This window comes from Pelophylax lessonae, assembly GCF_965119305.1.
Source record: "Pelophylax lessonae genome assembly, chromosome: 10".
Classification (NCBI taxonomy): domain Eukaryota; kingdom Metazoa; phylum Chordata; class Amphibia; order Anura; family Ranidae; genus Pelophylax; species Pelophylax lessonae.
The window spans coordinates 159,575,438-159,597,189 of record NC_138777.1 but is presented as its reverse complement, the minus strand read 5'-3'; the positions used below and the strand labels follow the sequence as shown (position 1 = coordinate 159,597,189).

At 49.0% G+C, this 21,752-nt stretch overlaps 1 protein-coding gene across 1 annotated transcript in view; it reads left to right on the top strand.

Moving 5' to 3' along the window:
• The window catches only part of DRAP1 (DR1 associated protein 1), an 87,026-nt gene that overhangs the window by 18,704 nt on the left and 46,570 nt on the right, over positions 1-21,752 (top strand). The window contains exon 2 of the mRNA XM_082269937.1: positions 12,016-12,088. Within this exon, the coding sequence (XP_082126063.1) occupies positions 12,016-12,088 (73 nt within the window). The remainder of the gene's footprint in view (positions 1-12,015; positions 12,089-21,752) is intronic.

Here is a 21,752-nt window from a genome sequence, read left to right as displayed (position 1 = left end):
GACGTTAAAAGTCACATGGGGTGTATTAGGAACTTCTTAATGGGACTGTAATCTTGCAGTATTTCGGTGCAGTGCCACAGAGATATGACGGACACTGCATACGTATTAAAGGAATGTTCCATTGTGCACCCCCACCTATTTGCCCCCCCCCCCTCCTGGGGGGTTTCTGTCACTAATGGGGATGTGGGGAGGCTGGATCTGCATTGCAGGCCGCTAATGGGTGCGGGGGGTGCCGCTGGTGCGGACGGGGTTCCTACTTGGCTCCCCAGGGTCCATCTGTCGGTCGCTCGTCTGTCAGTCGGGGAGGGGGGGTGGGGGTCCCCTTTAACGCCGCAGGGCCGCCATTTTCTTGAAGCCTTCATGTGCTCTGCATGGTGGCGGCCATGTTGGTACACCCGGCTTGTTTCTTTCTTCTGAGCTGGAACACTGTGGGAGTTCCTGGTGTGTAAGGGGGTGGAGCCCCTCCCTCGACCTGGGCACACCACTCTGCAGGCTTTCCTTTTGAGAGGACGGTCGCTGCTGAGAAGACATCCTGGGCTTTCTGGTGCATCTTTGGGTGTTGAGCCTTGGGGGGTCTCTCTCTCTCTCTGCGGGGGGTCTCTAGGCACGCTGCCTGACCACTGGGGTGCGCTGTAGCACTGGGAGACATTTTCTAAAAAAAAAAAAAAAAAAGAACGGGTTCCTCTGGTGTACCATGGACCCTGCTGAACATGTGTCCCCACCTGATCCCCTCGAGGTGACCGCGGGGCCCTCCGGTTCCCAGCTCACTATAGATGCCCTCTCGGCGGTCCTGGAGTCGTTTGTGTCCCGGGTGGAGGTGGCCTTTCAGGGGAGAGGTGCTAAAAAATGCCCTCTGCCTACCCCTGCCTCGTTTGATGCCTCAGATTCGGAGTCTGAACCAGTCGCTGCTGATACAGGTCTCCCTTCCAGGTCTACTGCCTTGCTCCCCGTCTTCTCTGATAGTGAGGGTGACCTTTCTGCCTCCGCTGGCGTGCAAGACAAGGCGCTGGTTGACGCACTGATTGTGTCTGTCCGTGATACCCTTAAGTTGGAGGATGCAGCTGCGACTGATACGCAGGCTGCCTTTGGCACTCGCAAGCCCTCCAGGGTGAAAAGGGTTTTTCCTTTTCCCGCATGCTTGACGATATCATTAAGAAAGAATGGGACCGTCCGACATGCCCCCCTGGGATGCCTAAGCGGATTGCTAGGCACTACCCGTTTGAGGAGTCCCTCATTAAAAAGTGGACGGTGCCGCCTATGGTGGATCCGCCGGTCTCCAGGCTGAATAAGGCTACTGTGATCCCGGTGGAGGATTCCCCATCTTTTAGGGATCCGGTTGATCGTAGGGCGGAGTCTGTGTCCCGCACTATGTTCTCCCTGGCAGGGTCTGCCTTAAGACCAGTGTTTACCATTGCCCTGGTTTCGCAAACGTTGACGGAATGGACTGTTACTATGCTGTGACCTAGAGGGGGGAAACCTTCCCCCCCCTGCCGTGTCAGAGTTGCTGGACCAGATGGTGCGGGGACTGCAATTTGTTTCCGATGCTGCACTGGATACTGCTCCAATGCTGAGGCGTTTGTCATTTTCGGCAGTGGTCCTCCGGCACATGCTGTGGCTGAAGTGTTGGTCTGCGGATCAGGCTTCTAAGAAAGCCTTGACGGATCTCCCTTTTCAGGGGGATCGCCTGTTTGGTGCTACCTTGGATGATATTTATCAAAGGTCTCACTGGGGGCAAGAGCACCTTTCTCCCACAGGCTGCCAAGGGTAAGGACCCTCATCGCAGACGTGGACCCTCCTTTTCAGCACACAAGAAGTTTTTTCGTTCCTCTGGATCAGTCCACAAGGCGAAGTCCTTCAAGGCCCCTTAGGGGGGTTCCAAGCGGCCCTGGTTTGGTAAACAGAAACGGGGTTTCTCCAGATCTGAGGACAAGGCCGCTTCGGCCTGAAGGTGCGCCCCCCATCCATGTCAGGGGTGGGGGGACGTCTTTGCCGGTTCCCGGATCCGTGGCTCTCCAGGATTCAAGACAAATGGGTTCACAAGGTCATACGTTCAGGGTATGAGTTCGAGTTTTGATCAGTTCCACCGGTGAGGTTTTTCCCTTCCAATGTGAGGCTGTCCCCGGATCGCTTAGCGGCTCTGTTGGGGGCAGTGCAGGACTTGGTACAACACCGAGTAATAGTTCCGGTTCTGTGTGGGGAACGTTTTCGGGGCTTTTACTCAAATCTATTCACAGTGCCCAGGAAGGAGGGCAAAGTGCGTCCAATCCTGGACTTAAAGGCGCTGAATTGTTTTGTATGGGTGCAAAAATTCAAGATGGAGTCCATTCGCACGGTGGTGGCCTCCCTGCATTAGGGGGACTTTCTGGCCTCCATAGACATCAAAGATGCCTACCTTCACATTCCCATTTACGCAGGACACCAACGTTTTCTGCACTTTGCAGTGGGAGGGGACCATTATCAGTTTGTGGCCTTACCTTTTGGTCTCGCCCCTGCTCCCTGGGTCTTCACAAAGGTTGCGGCAACGGGAGATATCGGTCCGGGCTACCTGGACGACCTCCTCCTCCGTGCGGATTCTCCGCAGGCTCTGATGTCGAATTTGGAGATCACCATGACCTCTCTGGAAGAGTTTGGGTGGCTTGTAAACCTGCAGAAGTCGTCCCTGGTCCCCTCCAGGAGACTGGACTATCTGGGCCTGACTTTGGATGCGTCCTTGGCCAAGGTGTTTCTCCCTTCTGAAAAACTCCAGAAACTCCAAACAGCGACTCAGCTGTTGCTGTCCACCAAATGGTCGTCCCTTCGGGCCTGCATGAGAGTTCTGGGGCTGATGGTGGCGTCTTTTGAGGCGGTACCTTTTGCTTATTTTCATATGAGTACCCTCCAAAAGGAGATCCTTCTCAAATGGAACAGGAATCCCGATTCCCTGGACAATCAGACTAGGCTGAGTGAGCGAACCAGGGAGTCCCTGATCTGGTGGCTTCGGTCTCCGATGCTCAGTCAAGGGAAATCCTTTCTTCCGATCTATTGGATGATTGTCACCACGGATGCCAGTCCATCCGTATGGGGAGGGGTTCTCGGCAGGTGACTGCTCAGGGAATCTGGTCCATGGAAGAATCCAGGTTGCTGATAAATGTTTTGGAACGGAGAGTGATCAGGCTTTGCCTGGTTCACTGGACCGAGCATCTTTGGAGCTGTACAGTGCAGATTCAGTCAGACAATGCCACGGCCGTGGCTTATGTCAATCACCAAGGGGAAACCAAGAGTGTCCTTGCGGCCTTGGAAGTGGCCGGCATCCTCTGTTGAGCGGAGCTTTGTTCCAGCTCTTTCCGCTGTTCACATTCCCAGGCATGGAAAATTGGCAGGTGGATTTTCTCAGCCGACAGACCTTAGATCATGGGGAATGGTCTCTCTTCATCTGGAGGTGTTTTACCAGTTGTGCCTGCGTTGGTGCACCCCAGATGTAGATCTGTTGGCGTCCCGGCTCAACAGGAAAATGCAGAGGTTTGTAGCCCGATCCCGAAATCCTCTGGCAGACACCACAGATGCGCTGGTGGCCCCGTGGGGGCAGTATCAGCTGCTGTATGTCTTTCCTCCTCAAGTTGCTACAGAGACTTCTTCGCAGGATAGAGGTGGAAGGGATTCCGGTCATTCTTGTGATTCCGGACTGGCCTCGTCGCGCCTGGTATGCCGACTTGGTCAGGCTGGTCGCAGACGCTTCATGGAGGCTTCCTCTCAGGGAGGATCTGCTGTCTCAGGGGCGGATCTTCCATCCTGCTTTACGGTCGCTGGCTTTGACAGCTTGGCTGTTGAGAGCCAGGTGCTGAAGGACAGGGGATTGTCTGCTTCAGTTATTCCTACTCTGCTTTAAGCGAGGAAAGCGACTTCTAGAAAGGTCTATCATCGTACGTGGAAGTCTTATATTGCGTGATGTGAGTCCCTTGGGGTTCCTCCATGTTCTTACTCGGTGGCTCGGGTCTTGGCCTTCCTTCAACGGGGAGTTGAGCAGAAGCTGGCTTTGAGTACTATCAAGAGTCAGGTCTCGGCCTTGGCGATTTTCTTCCAGAGGCCACTGATTCCCTGGTACAAGATTTCATCCAGGGGGTGCGGCACCTGGTTCCTCCGGTGCGCTCTCCATTACCACCCTGGGACCTTAATTTGGTGCTGTCGGTTCTCCAGAAACCTCCCTTTGAACATATTAGGGAGATTCCCCTGCTTTAAAATACAGGTGAAAGGGGTCATAGAAGACCTCTTAGAACGGCTGCAAAAAAGGGATGCTCAAACCAACTCAGTGAAATTAATAGAAAAAACTTTATTATGGATCAGGATTGACACATGGTTATAAAATTACCCCGGCTTGGGGACACATTGCAAAGATTCAACAGGTATGTCAAGAAAAATAATTACAGAAAACATACATAACATAAAAACAATGACACACACTCACAAGGCCGGCCTCACACACACTCCAGAAAATCAAGCCAGTGGGAACCTTGGCTAACCGCATACATTCCAATCGGAATTTGTGAACGCGGTGAACTCAAGGATCCACTGGTTGGCATGCCACAGTGTAAAAGTCAAAAAATATATAATGATGGACCGATGTGATAACATCAAATAACAAGGGAACATGACCATCTAATATGTTACCGTTGGTACTACTTGATGCTACACGGTTGATATACTAATATCAAAGGAGTCCCAAGCTGGACTATGCAATACATGGAAGATTCCAAATATTCAACTCAGTAGCAGGCTAGACCATGACACTATGGTGATAAATACCAATAACTCGGAATTTTCAAAATAATTTCCACCATAGAGGAAAGGGTGTCTGAAGGAGTGTCTGCATACCAGATATATTGGATTTGATATAGAGGATCAGTCCTGTGATGATCAAGAACAAATATACTTTGGGGGGGGGGGGGATGGTACAGTTCCTCTTGTGTGTGGGGCAGCAATGTCAGGCCGACAGTAGTTCCTCTGGGGCACAGCGTCACTTACAATGTATAAGGAATGGAGGTGCGGTAGCAGGGGAGAGACGCAGTGCAATCTGCATCCTGCGCAGGCTCACACCAGGGTTAGGCTGAATCTTTATAGGGAATGGTATTTGACCATGGGCCAAGTGATGGCCTTCCGCTGGTTGATATATTTTGGTAGGTATCCACAAACAGCCTGGTGGTCACGGCCTTTTCTCTATCCCCTATCGGTATAAAGTTAATGCTCACCATGCACTTGGATCTTAAATCGGTGGACTTCTGCTTGTTTTCCCAGGTAACATTAAGATGAGGGCCCGGCATGCAGGTATGGCTCTGGCCAGCCACGAGGAAACGGCGTGTTCCAATTTGGAGACAGGATTTCCGCACCTTGGATGGACGCTGGAGCGCATCAGTGGCTCTTCCGGGTTGTGCGGGGCCGGCGTGTGACGTCAACGCGTTTCGCGTGCGTGACGCACGCTTCGTCCATCCAAGGTGCGGAAATCCTGTCTCCAAATTGGAACACGCCGTTTCCTCGTGGCTGGCCGGAGCCATACCTGCATGCCGGGCCCTCATCTTAATGTTACCTGGGAAAACAAGCAGAAGTCCACCGATTTAAGATCCAAGTGCATGGCGAGCATTAACTTTATACCGATAGGGGATAGAGAAAAGGCCGTGACCACCAGGCTGTTTGTGGATACCTACCAAAATATATCAACCAGCGGAAGGCCATCACTTGGCCCATGGTCAAATACCATTCCCTATAAAGATTCAGCCTAACCCTGGTGTGAGCCTGCGCAGGATGCAGATTGCACTGCGTCTCTCCCCTGCTACCGCACCTCCATTCCTTATACATTGTAAGTGACGCTGTGCCCCAGAGGAACTACTGTCGGCCTGACATTGCTGCCCCACACACAAGAGGAACTGTACCATCCCCCCCCCCCCCCAAAGTATATTTGTTCTTGATCATCACAGGACTGATCCTCTATATCAAATCCAATATATCCGGTATGCAGACACTCCTTCAGACACCCTTTCCTCTATGGTGGAAATTATTTTGAAAATTCCGAGTTATTGGTATTTATCACCATAGTGTCAGGGTCTAGCCTGCTACTGAGTTGAATATTTGGAATCTTCCATGTATTGCATAGTCCAGCTTGGGACTCCTTTGATATTAGTATATCAACCGTGTAGCATCAAGTAGTACCAACGGTAACATATTAGATGGTCATGTTCCCTTGTTATTTGATGTTATCACATCGGTCCATCATTATATATTTTTTGACTTTTACACTGTGGCATGCCAACCAGTGGATCCTTGAGTTCACCGCGTTCACAAATTCCGATTGGAATGTATGCGGTTAGCCAAGGTTCCCACTGGCTTGATTTTCTGGAGTGTGTGTGAGGCCGGCCTTGTGAGTGTGTGTCATTGTTTTTATGTTATGTATGTTTTCTGTAATTATTTTTCTTGACATACCTGTTGAATCTTTGCAATGTGTCCCCAAGCCGGGGTAATTTTATAACCATGTGTCAATCCTGATCCATAATAAAGTTTTTTTCTATTAATTTCACTGAGTTGGTTTGAGCATTCCTTTTTTGCAGCCGTTCTAAGAGGTCTTCTATGACCCCTTTCACCTGTATTTTATAGCATTGTTTCTTTAGCTGTGGTGGCTCCCTTCATACCATTTGAGACCAATTGGATTTCCAACGAGTCTCTTAACGGTTCTGTGTCCCGCCCACATAGGACACAGCAGTCTCACATCTTGGGTGCCTCCTTAGATTCCCCTGCTTACCTTATCACAGAAGGTGGCCTTTTTGGTGGCTATTAATTCTGCGCTCAGGGTGTCAGAACTGGCTGCGTTGTCCTGTTGTTCCCCCTATCTGGTGGTTCATAGGGATAAAGTGGCTCTTCCTCCGGATCCTTCCTTCCTTCCTAAGGTGGTCTCCGGTTTTCACTTAAATTAAGATAATGTGTTGCCTTCCTTGTGTCCTAAGCCGAGCCATTCTAAGGAATTTGCACTGCACACTTTGGATGTGGTTTGGGCAATCAGGATGTACCTGGCAACTACTGACACTTTTCGTAAGTCAGATTGATGCCGTGCAGGTCTCCTGCACACTGTCAGTGTATGGGCTAACGCGCACATCCCGTACGTGTAAGCCGATTACTCCCTGACAAGAACACTCAATGAATTACCACGGCACTCCACAGCATTGTGGTAGTTCATGAAGAACTACAAGCCAACAGCTGCTAAGGCTGTCAGGACTTCTAGTTCATTCAGAGTGACACAGAGTTCTGTGCATGAATGATGTGGCCGCGCTGCTTTCAAAAATTGGCAGCTAGTACCGTAGTACCGGAAACTTCTCCCCTTACTGCTGCCATAGGGAGGGGCAGCAGGCGGCAGCTGCAGCACTGGGAACATGTTACCTGTTCCACACTAAAATCGGGTGGAACATGTAACATGTTCCCAAAGGTGAACTTATTCTTTAACCATATAGCCACCGCCCGCCGCAGTTTTACTGCGGCAGGCAGATGCTCCTGGGCAAAGTGACGTTGTAATACGTCGCTCGCTCAGGAGACTCTAGGGGGCAAGCATGCACCGCCACCAGCGCGCTCCCTTCCCCGCTTGTCAGCCAGGGAGCCAGCGCGTGTGACGGCAGCTCAGATGGCCGCCGGCCACTCGCGATCTCCCGCAGCTGAGAAAGAAGGACAGACGGCTGTCATTCTCCCTTAGATTATCACAGAGGCTATGTGATCCAGCTATATAGGATCGCATGTCTCTGTGATGATCTCACAAGCCATGCCCCCTGACAGTTAGAATCCCGCCCCTAGGGTCACACTTAACCCCTTGAACACCAGTAATGTTAACCCCTTCCCTGCCAGTGTCATTTTTACAGTAACAGTGCATATTTATAGCACTATATACGGATATGTATACAGCGCTATATAAAATCAAATAAAGTGACAATGTGCATCATATAAATCAATAAACTCGCTTAAAGTGCAATATATATTCCTCTTAAGTGCAATAAATAATGTCCATAAGGTGCATTCAAAGTAAAGTGCATAAGAGTCCACTAAAATATAAATATAACCGTGGATTAAAATTCAATAAAGTGCTTGATAGATGTTTCATATAAAAGTGCAAGTGACACCACCACCGTTTAGTGCCGGTTCACACTAGGGCGACCTGTGAGGCGACCTGGTCGCCCCGCAGGTCGCCTCCCATAGGGAAGCTACGGACCCGTTCTAATAGGAGCGACACAAGTCGCTCCGACCTAGAAAAAGGGTCCGGAGCTTCTTTGGGGCGACCAGGAGGCGACCGCCATAGACTTCAATATTATGAAGTCCGTGGCGGCCTCTCCGAGGTCGCGGCGCGCTGCTCGCACCGCGATCTCGGAGGTCACCACCTAAAGTAGCGTCGCGGTAGTGTGAACCGGCGCTTAGCCACCAGATGGCCTCTCACCTCACTGAAGCATTAAACCAGCATTGAATCCTTACAATTGAGCAGGTGTACCTAATGGCACTTTTCCACTGCAAGTACCGGCTAGTACCGGCCCCGGCCCTGCTTGGCCCGGTTTGCTTTTCCACTGCGGTACCGCATGGTATAGTGTCGGAACGGTTCGGTACGGTACGGTATAGGTTTGCTTTTCCACTAAAGTAGTACTAAAGTTAAGTGGGTGGGATAACAACAGGGTGGGTGTGATTCTCTGACCAATCAGTGGCTAGTAGTGACTGCATGCAAAGGATTGTGGGATATGGTACCAGTTTGGTACCTGTTGGAACCACAATCGAGTAGGTACTGTTTTTTCAGAGCCGTACCGTACCGTACCGTTCGGTTCCATGCAGTGGAAAAGCAAACCTATACCGTACCGAACCGTTCGGACTCTATACCATGCGGTACCGCAGTGGAAAAGCACAAAAGCGTGCCGAACCGGTACGGTTCCATGCAGTGGAAAAGCGCCATAATAGTGGCCGGTGTGTATATCGGGGATTTGTCATATATTGTTTTAGGGATGGGGTCATAAAAATGATTTAGTCTTTTAGTAAAATAAATATATATATAAATGCACCCTGTCGCCCTGCATACACATGCAAATGTATCACACATGGGGCATGCATGTGTATATTAACAGCAACTGCACCACACATTAGGTATTACAGCAAATGTCAGAGTTAGAGACATAACTCTAGGATCATAATTCATGGTTTTATAATTCAACTCCATACTGATGACTTGTAAAGTGTGCAGTCCATATTTTCTCTATCGTAGGAAATATCACAAGCATTATACTGCCACCTACCAGAAAAATAGAAACTAAGCACATGGCCAGAACTAGAAACAAGGCCAGCCCCCTAGAGGCTATAACCCTTTCACACTACACCCCCGCCAGTTGGTGTCCTCAGGAGAATGAATGGCTCCTTCCTCTCAGATAGATAGATAGATAGATAGATAGATAGATAGATAGATAGATAGATAGATAGATAGATAGATAGATAGATAGATAGATAGATAGATAGATAGATAGATAGATAGATAGATAGATAGATAGATAGATAGATAGATAGATAGATAGATAGATAGATAGATAGATAGATAGATAGATAGATAGATAGATAGATAGATAGATAGATAGATAGATAGATAGATAGATAGATAGATAGATAGATAGATAGATAGATAGATAGATAGATAGATAGATAGATAGATAGATAGATAGATAGATAGATAGATAGATAGATAGATAGATAGATAGATAGATAGATAGATAGATAGATAGATAGATAGATAGATAGATAGATAGATAGATAGATAGATAGATAGATAGATAGATAGATAGATAGATAGATAGATAGATAGATAGATAGATAGATAGATAGATAGATAGATAGATAGATAGATAGATAGATAGATAGATAGATAGATAGATAGATAGATAGATAGATAGATAGATAGATAGATAGATAGATAGATAGATAGATAGATAGATAGATAGATAGATAGATAGATAGATAGATAGATAGATAGATAGATAGATAGATAGATAGATAGATAGATAGATAGATAGATAGATAGATAGATAGATAGATAGATAGATAGATAGATAGATAGATAGATAGATATTTTTAAAAACCTCCAAAAAAAAGATTTATGCGAGGAATAAATAATACTTTGTTGTTTTCAGAAACATTGAATGATTTTAGAACAACAAAGCTATTCAACATGAAAAACCCCAAAATAATAGTAGTAGGTTTTTTTTTTTTTTTTTATATTTTTTTACACTTTCCTTTTAAAAAAAAAAAAAAATGTTTGGATCACTTTCATTCCTAATACAAGTAATGCAAACATTCCTTGTAACCATGACACTACCTGCCTGGAGTTTTCCTGTTCTCCCTGTGCCTGCGTGGGTTTCCTCCGGGTACTCCGGCGGTTTCCTCCCACACTCCGAAGACATTCTGGTAGGTTAATTGGATCCAGTTTAAATTGGTCTTAGTATGTGTGCGTATGTATGAATGTGAGTTAGGGACCTTAGATTGTAAGCTCATTGAGGGGAAGGGACTGATGCGAATGTACAATGTATACGTAAAGTGCTGCATAAATTGACAACGCTATAGAAGTACCTGAAATAAGTGAAATAAAAAATAGGACTAGGGCATGGCAGGTCCTCTTTACAGAGAGATCTGGGGTCTATAAGTCCCAGTTTCACTAAAAAGTTTCACCTTTTGCATTGAATTACTGAAATTAAGGGGAAGTACACCTTAACACTAAAATTGCTACATCTACAGGCATGCACGATCTAAGACTAACCTAGCCCTGTAAAGAAGAAATTCGTACACATACCTTTTCTAAAGCCGGTATGGTCCCAAGCTGAGCCATCAGCGACGGCTTAGCTGTGAAGGCGGGTGCAGAGGCGGCAGCCGACAACGGAAGCCCCTTAGTAACTCTGAGTGATGTTGCTTCCTGTTTGTTTCACAGCTGTTGTCTGCTATCTCCTTTGCAGAGCTTCTGCCGCTGGAGCCCGGCCTAGAGCGGCTTCAAAAATAGGTATGTACACTGATTTCTTCTTTACAGGGCTAGATAGGTTAGTCTTCAATTGTGGATGCCTGTAGATGTAGCGATTTTAGTGTCATGGTTGTCTTCCCATTTAACTTTTTGATGATTTTATAATTTTTTGAGATGCGCCTGTATAGACCTCTTTTCTTTCACAGGGTAGATAGTCTTAGAATGGGGGTAGGAGTAGGTTTAGCCTTAGTTAGAATTTGGTTGGAATTACATTTTTAAATCTTTGATCTATCAGAACACCCACACCCTTCTTGACCATTGACTCGCCACATGTATTCACATGGTTATGACTAAGCAAATGTAATTTCGTGAACCGCGTCAACTGTGTTTGTCCCCGGTCTCTGATTTTTTGTCTATGGATTATTTGGATCTTCAATAAACAGATTTTATTCATTTCAAACTTTCAAGTTGGAGTGCAGTTGCCTACTTCTATTTTGTTCACCATTGACTCCCCTAGTTGTTCTCCTGCTAGAATGTATGATGCATGTAAAGTTTTAGCCCCCAATTGCAAAAGTCTACATTTATGGACATTAACCACTTCCCGCCCGCCCTATAACAGATTGACGGCGGGAATGTGGTTGTATTATCCTGACCGGACGTCATATGACGGCGGCAGGATAATACAGCTCTGCGCGCCCCCCGGGCGCCTGACACCCTGCATCTCCGATCTCGGTAAAGAGATTACTGACGTAGCTCTTTACCATGTGATCAGCCGTGTCCAATCACGGCTTGTCACATAGTAAACAGGAACAGCCCTTGATCGGCTTTCCTTAGTTTGTGCCTGACAGGCACGAGTAAAGGTGCGCCTAGCCCCTAGGTTTGGGCTACTTTTGGAAAGCCCTTAATTGGTTAATTTGAACTAAACTGTGGCAGTTAATAGACGATAGAGAAAAAATTTTTTACAGTAAGATTCTATATTTTTCTTTTACTTCTGATTGTAGGTTAGTTTTGTCATTACTACTGTTTTTCTTTTTTATTTGCAGGCACGAATTAAGAAGATTATGCAAACGGATGAAGAAATAGGCAAAGTTGCTGCTGCTGTTCCTGTCATAATTTGTATCCTTTTGATATGCATGACGTGTGTATTGATAAGCAATATGTTTTAGGGTTTCCAGTTTAAGTATTGAAAAAGAGTATTAAAAAAAAAAAAAAGATTTAGAACATTCCCAATATGATAACAAACACATTCTTACATGTGTAACATGAATTGTAATTCTCCAATGTTTTTAAAAATAAGATGGACTCTTTTAATGTATTTAAGGGTAACAAACTCTGGAATAGTTGTGGGATGTGGCATCTCTTAGGGCCAGTTCCCACCAGATGTAGACCTGTGCATTTCTTTTTTTCTGCTTAAAAAAGGCATTGACAGTAGGTTATATGGGGTCTGCTGGCATAGCTCACACCAGTGCGGTCAGTTCCAGTGCAGAAACAAAAGTACAACATACTGCATTTGTATCTGCACTGAACTATACTGAAACATGGCAAAACACATAAAAAAAAACTCCCCAGAATGCACCTAAATGCATTGGAATGCACATGTCCTTTTAAGATGAACAAAAAAAAAGGAAACAAAGCACCGGAGCGCCTAAAAACACGCATACAGATTGCGCTTCTATAGTGTGAACCAGCTATAAATCCAGGCAGGTGTCCGGTTATATTTGATGTGGGGGGAGATTTGCTTTACGATACTCTCTGGAAGACAAGGGCTGTAAGTCAGCTTGTATCTCAGATCCATTTAATGTGCAGGGAGAATTATAGGCTCTATAAGTTTCTCTTTCATTCATTGACGAACACAGCTCCAGAATCTTCTTGACCATTGGGTTATGCTGCCCCCTACAGGAGTAGGACATTAGGCAGGAAAAAGCTTTATTACGCATATGGGGCAGTCCCATGGGGTATACTCCCACTTCCTGCTATAGGTGTTCAGTTTTTTTCTGCCTAGTCAGTAGTAAGGTCCTAGCTCCTTGCTTGGATCTTTGGTCATAGCATTTTTTCCTTTTTTTTTTTTTTTTACTTTCTTTTGAATGGAATATTATTTTCTGTTCCTGTGAGAACTACAATCAAATGCTGGACTGGGCGACGGACTGGATATTCTAGATCCTTAAGGTCTTCCCAGTCCGGCCAGTGAGCGGGCCCAGGCCTCAGCTCCGCGCTAGGTTGGCTGCAACCTAGCCCCACTGGATGGGGGCTGGCCTGCGAGTTAAACATCTCGCGAGGACGCATCCGACATGGTCGCAGCATTCCACCTGACTGACAGCACCCCATTCCGGTGGAGAGGTGATCCGTCCGAAGCGATGCCCACCTGGTTCCACGGAATGGAAAGTAGTTGCCCCCCCCCCCCCTCTCCCCCTTGAGGTTTTTGGGGTAGACATGGGCCCCTCCCTGAGACGGTGGGACCTCTAGGTTCCTCTCCTCCCCAGCCCCTCTAGGGTCACCGTGTGTCTTCCATTCCCCTCACCCCCACTCCTCATGGCTTTTGCCATGTGCTCTGAAGGGGGGGGGCTTCCTTTTAGGCCTGCTGCTGGCTTGTCTTCTCTGGGCACACACCAGGGGTTGCAACAGGGTCCTTCGTCACACTGTGGATTAGTGACCTGGGCAGGGGGGTCCTAAGGGCTCCCAGGAGTTGTGTTGTGCTGGGGGGAGCCGATGGGTTCACATCCGCTGGTCCGTGCCGCACGCGGCCGGCAACCTCCTAAAATTTAGGCCTCAGCTTTGCGCTCTATTTGCCAGTTGCTATTTGGGAGGCTCTAGTGAGGGTGACTAGAGCCACCACCCTCCGTTTGGGCATCCGCCCTCTCCCCCGTTGTTCCTTGGCGGTCAGCTCTGAGGCTCTAAGGCCCAGCCAGTGGGGCGGCCGCAGAAAACTCGACCACGACTTGCGGTCTTCTGGGCCTAAGTGGGTGCCTTCATGGGGGGGGGGGGGGGGTTCTGTGCGGCTGGGCCTCCACCAAAATTTAGGCCGCGGCTTGTAGGCCATGCGGCCAGCTTAGCGCTTTCCATGGAGGGGGCGCTGTGGGGGGTGGTCACCTTTGTTTGATGACAGCATGCCGCCATTATTGCATAGGGCACCCCCCCCTTAGTGCTGCGGACCATCTGGGTACCTTGCCTTCGGGTCCACGTCACGGCGGGTGGCCTCCCACCCTTTTTTTTTTTTTTTTTTCGCGGGGTCCAGTAGGTGGTCCATTTGTGGGCCTTGGTTTGGCGTCCCCTTGCGGTATCGCAGTTGGCGTCCCTTGTCTGCCTGTTTTGTGACTATGTAACAATCCTAATTATTGTGTTTCGGGGTGAGCTTAGTATGTAGGGACCCTACTGGGTCTGCGTCCACACACTTCAAGTGCTCTGATAGTGAAGATGATTCCTCTTCTACTGCAGCCACGCATGAAACGGCGCTGATGGATGCACTGATTGTATCGGTGCAGGCAACTTTAAAAATTGGAGGATGCAGCTGCTGCGTCGAAGGTGCCGGTCCCTTTTGGTACCCGCAGCCCTGCAAAGTGTTTCCCTTTTCTCTGTCGCTCATTGACAGACGTAGTCCTCCTTGATTAATATCAACTCGGGTTATACTGCCCTCTACAGGAGTAGGACTAGACAGGAAAGAAAACTTTCTGGCCACACCTTAGGGGCAATCCCAGAGGGTATATCCTCTCACTTCCTGCTACAGGATATCCGTTTTTTTCTGTCTAGTTAGGTCCTTACTCCTAAGTTCCTTGCTGGGATCTTTGGTCCTGGCAAGATTTTTTAGAAATACTTTTTTAGGCAGCTTTTCTTCTCCAGTGTTCCTGTGAGATCTTCAAGCAAGTACGCTGAAACTGGGCGACGGGCTGGATGTTGAGATCCAGTGGTAACCCCAGTTCAGCCTACGAGCGCGTGCAGGCCATAGCTCCGCGCTGGGTCGGCCGCGACATAGTCCCACTGGACGGGGACTGACCCTGCGAGTTAAACGTCTCGCCTGGACGCCAATGACCAGTTGCAAACTGAGTCACGGCGTCCGTATTGGTCGACAGCCCCCCCACCCTGGTGGAGAGGGGTTCTGTCAGGAGTTGGCGCCCGCCTGGTTCCGGTATGGTAAGTAAAATGTTCCCCCCTCTCCCCCTGTCGGGTTTGTTGGTGGACGCGGGCCCCTCTCTGGGATGGATGGACGTGATCCTAGCAGGTGTCATTGATCCCCCTCTTAAGAGCTTGGTTTGGGAGCTGACTATCTATAGTCACTATATGACACTATAAGGGAGATGACTGAAGTCAGTGGCAGACTGCTAAAAGGCATTACTATTAAGGTATAGAGGTATCCTACCTGACAAAATGTGTATACAGGCCGATGCCTATGCCTGGATTACCGCATCCGCAGGTCGCCATCCTTCCATAAAGCCGGTCACCTCCGCAGGCCACACAGGTCGAGGACTACCTCCCGCAGGCCGCACAGGCCGAGCGCACACTCCCGCAGGCCGCACAGGCCGAGGACTACCTCCCGCAGGCCGCACAGGCCGAGCGCACACTCCCGCAGGACGAGCACACACTCCTGCAGGCCGCACAGGCCGAGCGCATACTCCCGCAGGCCGCTGCTACTTTGCTCAAGCCGCCGCTATCCTCCACAAGCCGCCGCCATTTTCCTGCAGATCGCACGAGGCCGCCATATTGGCGTAGCCTCGTGTCTCCAGCATGGGGGCGACCATGTTTGAGGTGACCAAACACCTCGAGGAGTAATTGGGAGGCGCCGGAAGGCGTGTAAAGGGGCGGAGCCGCCTCCTTGACCCGGGAAAGCAAGCCAAAGACCTCCTGTCTGTAACAGACAGTGCTGGAAGCAGGTTGATAAGAAACTTCTGTGCATCAGGTGAGCCTTGGGGTTTCTCTCTCTCTCTCTCTCTGAGGGGTCCAAGCAGGTACACTGAGGGGCGCTATTGCGCTGGGGGACTAAGTAAAAAAAAATATGTTTTTTCTTGCAATTAATTTTTTGTGTTTGCTGGCAAGTGTCTTGTTAATCATGAACCCTGCCACACATGTATCCCCACCTGATCCCCTCGAGGTGGCCGCAGGACCCTCCAGTACCCCACTTGTAATGATGCATTATCAGCAGTTTGGAGTCTTTGGTATCCCGGGTGGAGGTAGCCTGTCAGGGACAGGGGTTAAGAAAAGCGACCCCCCGCCTACCCTTATTTCATCTGATACTTCAGATACGGATTCTGAGCTGGTCATTGCAGCCCCTTTTCTGGGGTTGTTGTCTCAGGTACGGTCTCCTCAGACAGTGAGGAGGACGCTTCTGCCTCCGCCATAGCACAAGAAGCGTTGGTGGAGGCACTAGTTGTGTCTGTCCGGGAAACCTTAAATCTTGAGATTACACCGGCAGAGGTAGCTGAGACTGATATTCCTTTTTTTGGTACTAGCAAGCCTACCAAAATGGCGAAGGGTTTCCCTTGCCCAAATGGGGTTGTCCGAAAACAAACCCCTGCTATTTCCTAACGCATTGCTAGGCGCTATCGGTTTGAGGTATCCCTCATTAGAAGATGGACGGTACTACCAATAGAGGACTCACCGATTTCTAGACTAAATAAAGCCACTGTTATCCCGTTGGATTGACAGAATGGGCCCCCACCCATCTCTAGGATGGGGGGGACGTCTTCACCTGTTTCCGGATCCATGGCTTTCCAGAATCCCGGGTAAAGGGGTTCGCGAGGTCATATGGTCGGGATACAAGATCGAGTTTCGATCACTTCCACCGGTGTGATTCTTCCCTTCCAATATTCAACATCCCCGGGTCGCTTAAAAAGCTTTGCGGGGGACAGCTTGATGCAACAGTGAGTGGGAGTTCCCATTCCTTGGACAGTTTCAGGGGTTCTAGTCGAACCTGTTCACAATGCCCAGGAAAAAGGGCTAGGTGCGTCCAATTCTGGTCTTGGGAGAGATGGAGTCCATCCGAACAGTGGTGGCCTCCCTGCATCAGGGGGATCTCCTGGCGTCCATAGACATTTAGGATGCCTATCTTCATATCCCCATCTTCACAGGCTGGTTCCCACCAGGACACTGAACTATCTGGGCCTAATTTTGGGGTGTTTCTCCATGCGGAGAAACTCCAGAAGATTCAGTCAATGATTCGGATGTTGCTGTCCGTCAACTGGCTGGGACTGATGGTCGCCTCCTTAGAGGCAGTACCGTTTGCCCAGTCTCATACCCGAATTCTCCAAGAGGAGATTCTTCTCAAATGGAATCGGAATCCCGATTCCCTGGACAATCGGATCCGATCGAGCGAGCGGACCAGGGAGGCTCTGGTCTGGTGGCTTGGGTCTCCGATGCTTAGCCAGGGGAAGTAATTTCTTCTGATAAATTCCAGGTTACCGATAAATGTGTTGGAACTGAGAGCGATCAGACTTTGTCCGATTTACTGGACCTGAGCAGCTCCAGGGCAGCCCGAATCGGATCCAAACGGACTATGCCACGGTCATGACTTATGTCAATCACCAAGGGGCACCAAGAGTGCCCTGGCGGCCATAGAAGTGGCCAACATTCTTTATTGGGCGGAACAGTTGTTCCAGCTCTCTCCACGATATTCATCCCGGGGGTGGACAGGCAGATTATCTCAGCCGTCAGATTCTGGATCAAGAGGAATAGTCTCTACATCCAGAGGTATTTTACCAGCTGTCCCTTCATTGGGGCACCCCGGATATGGATCTGTTGGCAGCTCGGCTCAACAGGGCTCGCGCCCGCGATCCTCTAGCGGACGCAGCAGACGCGCTGAGCGCCCCGTAGGGGCAGTATCAGCTATTATATGTCTTCCCCCCTCTCAAGTTGCTGCTGAGATTTCTCCGCAGGATAGAGGTGGAGGGAACTCCAGTTATCCTGGAAATTCCGGGCTGGCCTCGTCAAGCTGGGTACGCCGACTTGGGCAGGCTAGTCACGGACGCTCCTTGGATACTTCCTCTCAGAGAGGATCTGCGGTCTCAAGGACCGATCTTCCATCGTGCTTTACAGTCGCTGGTTTTAACGGCCTGGCCATTGAGACCCAGGTACTGAAGGACAGAGAATTGTCAGCTTCAGTTATTCCTACTCTAAAGCAAGGAAAGCGACTTCCAGCAAAGTCTATTATCGCACATGGAAGACTTATATTGCGTGATGTGAATCTTTGGGATTTCCCCCACGTACCTATTTGGTGACCCGAATTTTGGCTTTTCTGCAAAAGGGGGTTGAGCAGAAACTATCCTTGAGCACCATCAAGGGTCAGGTTTCAGCGTTGGCAATCTTCTTTCAGAAGCCGCTGGCTACTCATTCCTTGCTGCGGAATTTCATCCAGGGGGTGCGGCACTTGGCTCCGCCAGTGCGCGCGCCCTTACCGCCCTGGGATCTTAATTTGGTTTTCTCGGTTCTGCAGAAACCTCCCTTTGAAAATATCAGGGAGATTCCCTTGCTTACTTTATCCCAGAAGGTGGCCTTCTTGGTGGCTATCACTTCTGCACGCAGGGTGTCAGAACTGGCTGCATTATCATGCCATTCCCCATATCTAGTGGTTCATAGGGATAAGGTAGTTCTTCATCCCAAGCCATCCTTTCTTCCTAAGGTGGTTTCAGATTTTCATCTGAATGAAGATATTGTGCTACCTTCCTTGTGTCCTAAGCCCAATCATCCTCGGGAATGTGCGTTGCATTCCTTGGATGTAGTTCGGGCAATCAGGGTATACCTGAAGACTACGGAATCGTTCCGTAAAACGGATTCATTTTTTGTGATCACGGATGGCCCCAGAAAGGGGTTGCCTGCATCTGCCGCGACTATCTCCAAATGGATTAGACAGACGGTGGTACAGGCTTATTCTATTAAGGGTCGGAATCCTCCGTTCCCTGTTAAGGCGCACTCCACTCAAGCGCTCAGTACTTCCTGGGCCTACCGTCATCAGGCGTCAGTGGTCCAGGTTTGCAAGGCGGCTACCTGGTCGTCGGTTCATACCTTTACAAAATTTTATAAAGTTGATGTGATGGCATCGTCAGATGCCTCTTTTGGCCGCAAGGTTTTGCAGGCCGCAATTTGAGGAGACCGGTGGTCTACCTCGAGGGTAGTGGTCCTTCAATGCATAATATGGCTGAAATGCTGGTCTGCGGACCAGTCTTCCAAGAAGGCCTTCTCTGTTCTCCCCTTTTTTGGGGGATCGCCTGTTTTGATCTTCCTGGGAAAATATTGTTAAGGGTCTTACGGGGGGAGAGTACTCTTCCACAGGCTGCCAGGTTTGAGGAGTGTCGTCACAGAGAGTGGGTTCTTCCAGAACTACAGACAAGCCCTCTTCTGCCTGAAGGGGCGCCCTCAGCTGTGTCTGAGGTGGGGGGGGGGGAAGTCCTTTGCATCTTTCCGGACCCATGGACCACCCTGATTTAAGACAGGTGGGTTCACAAGCTGGTCCGTTCTGGCTACAAAATCGAGTTTTGGTCTTATCCTCCAGTGAGGTTCTTTCCTTCCAATCTGTGCTCGTCCCCAGACCGCCTGCAGAGTCTCTTCAGGGAGGTGCAAGACTTGTTTACAGTTCCCAGGACCTCACGGTTTGCAACGCTTGTGCGGGTACAGAAATTCTGAATGGAGTCCATTTGTACAGTAGTGGCATCCCCACATCAAATGATGCTTACCTTCTTCATATTCCAATATATGTCAGTCATCAGCATTTCCTCTGATTGCAGTGGATGAGGAGTATGATCAATTCATGGCATTACCCTTTGGTCTCGCCTCAGATTCCTCTGGTATTCAAGAAAGTGTTGACATTGTAGTGGCAGTGGGGGATTGCAGTACTGGGTACCTGGACTATCTTCTTCTGTGAGCAGAGTCTCCGACTGATCTAAAGGACAACCTGGAAATTACTGTGCGGACTGTAGGAGTTTGGTTGGAAATTGCTCTGGTTTCCGTGCACCAAGTTGGGACTATCTGGGTCTGACTCTGGAGTCTGCTTCAGCCAGGATTTTTTTTTTTCCAGGGGAATAAGAACTCCAAAGATGCAGGATGCGACTTGGCTCCTGTTGTTCAGCAGTCGATCTTCTTTCAGTACTTGCATAAGGGCGCTGTGCCTGATGGTGTCTACCTTCGAGGCAGTTGCTTTTGCACAGTTCCACTCGGGCCTCTGCGAAGGGAGATTCTTGCCAAGTGGGACAAGGATCCACAGTCTCTGGATAATCTGATGCTGTTGAGTCGGGACTCAAGAGGGTCCCTGATATGGTGGCTTTGCTCTCAGCACTTCGACAGGGCAAATTTTTCCTTCTATTGTACTGGATGATGGTCCCTGCGGTACCCGCCTGTCCGGGTGGGGAGGCGTTTTTGGGCACGGATGTGCTCAATGAGTCTGGACCCTGGGGGAGTCAAGACTACCGATCAATATACTGGAACTTCAGGCGATAAGTTTTGTCTAGCTTATTGGACAAATCGCCTTCAATCAGACAATACCACGGCTGTGGCGTATTTAAATCACCAACGGGGCACAAGAAGTGTCCTGGTTTTCTAAGGTTGAGCTGTGTCTCCGGTGGGGAACTCTCAAATGGACCTGTTGGCCTTTCGTCTCAACAGGAAGGTACAAAGAATTATGGCAAGGTCTCTGGATCCTCTGGCTTACATCAGACGCACTGGTGTCTCCCTGGGAACCAGTATCTTCTGATATACGCCTTACCCCTGCTAAAACTTCTGCCGAGTCTCCAGCGAAGGTTAGAGACAGAAGGGATCCGGTCATCCTAGTGGCTCTAGACTAGCCTCATCGATCATGGTACGCAGATCTGGTAAGGCTGGTCACTCATGCTCCTTGGAGACTTCTCTCAGAGAAGATCTATTGGTTCAAGGGCCAATCTTCCATTCTGCTTTACAGTCTCTGGCTTTAACGGCTTGGCTGTTGAAAGCCAGGTGTTGAAGGATAGGTGGTTGTCTGAATCGGTGATTCCCACATTGTAAAAGGCTAGAAAATCTACCTCCCTAGGAAGATTTTACCAATGCGATTGGAAGACGTGCATTGCGTGGTGTGAGTCTTTTGGGGTTCATCCCCGTTCCCTTTCTGTAGCTCGGATTTTGGCATTCCTTCAACGAGATGTTGAGCAGCGCCTGGCCTTGGGTACCGTCAAGGGCCAGGTTTTCAGCCTTGGTGGTCGTCTTTTACCATCCTCTGGCTACGCATTCTTTGGTTCGCACCTTTATTCAGGGGTTCGTGGCTCTGTTGCTTCCGTGGGATCTCAATTTGGTGCTGTCGGTTTTTCAGTACCCGCCTTTCGACAATATTTGCACGCTTCCTCTGCTTACATTGTCCCAGAAGGTAGCCATGGTGGCTATTACTTTTGCACATAGGGTGTCGGAGCTGGCGGCGTTGTCTTGTAGTTCACCTTACCTGGTGTACGACACCAGGTAAGGTGAGCTTGCCTTACGGATCGACCAAAGGGTTGGTCGTGTCTGCCATGACCATTTCCAGATGGACAAGACAGGTGGTGGTGCAGGCCTATTCCATCAAGGGTCAGGTTCCTCCATTCCCTGTTAAGGTTCATTCTACATGGGCGCTTAATGCCTCCTGGGCCTTCAGGCATCAGTGGTGCTGGTTGGCAAGATGGCCACTTAGTCGTCTGTCCACACTTTTACAAAATGTTATAATATAGTTGTGCTGGCATCTGCCGATGCTGCTTTTGGCTGCAACGTTTTGCAGGCTGCTGTTTGGGAGGATTAATCCTCTTTGAGGGTGTATGTTTTTTATTTTTTTCAGGTGGGGACCAGTTCTTCCTGGTTAAGCTCCAGG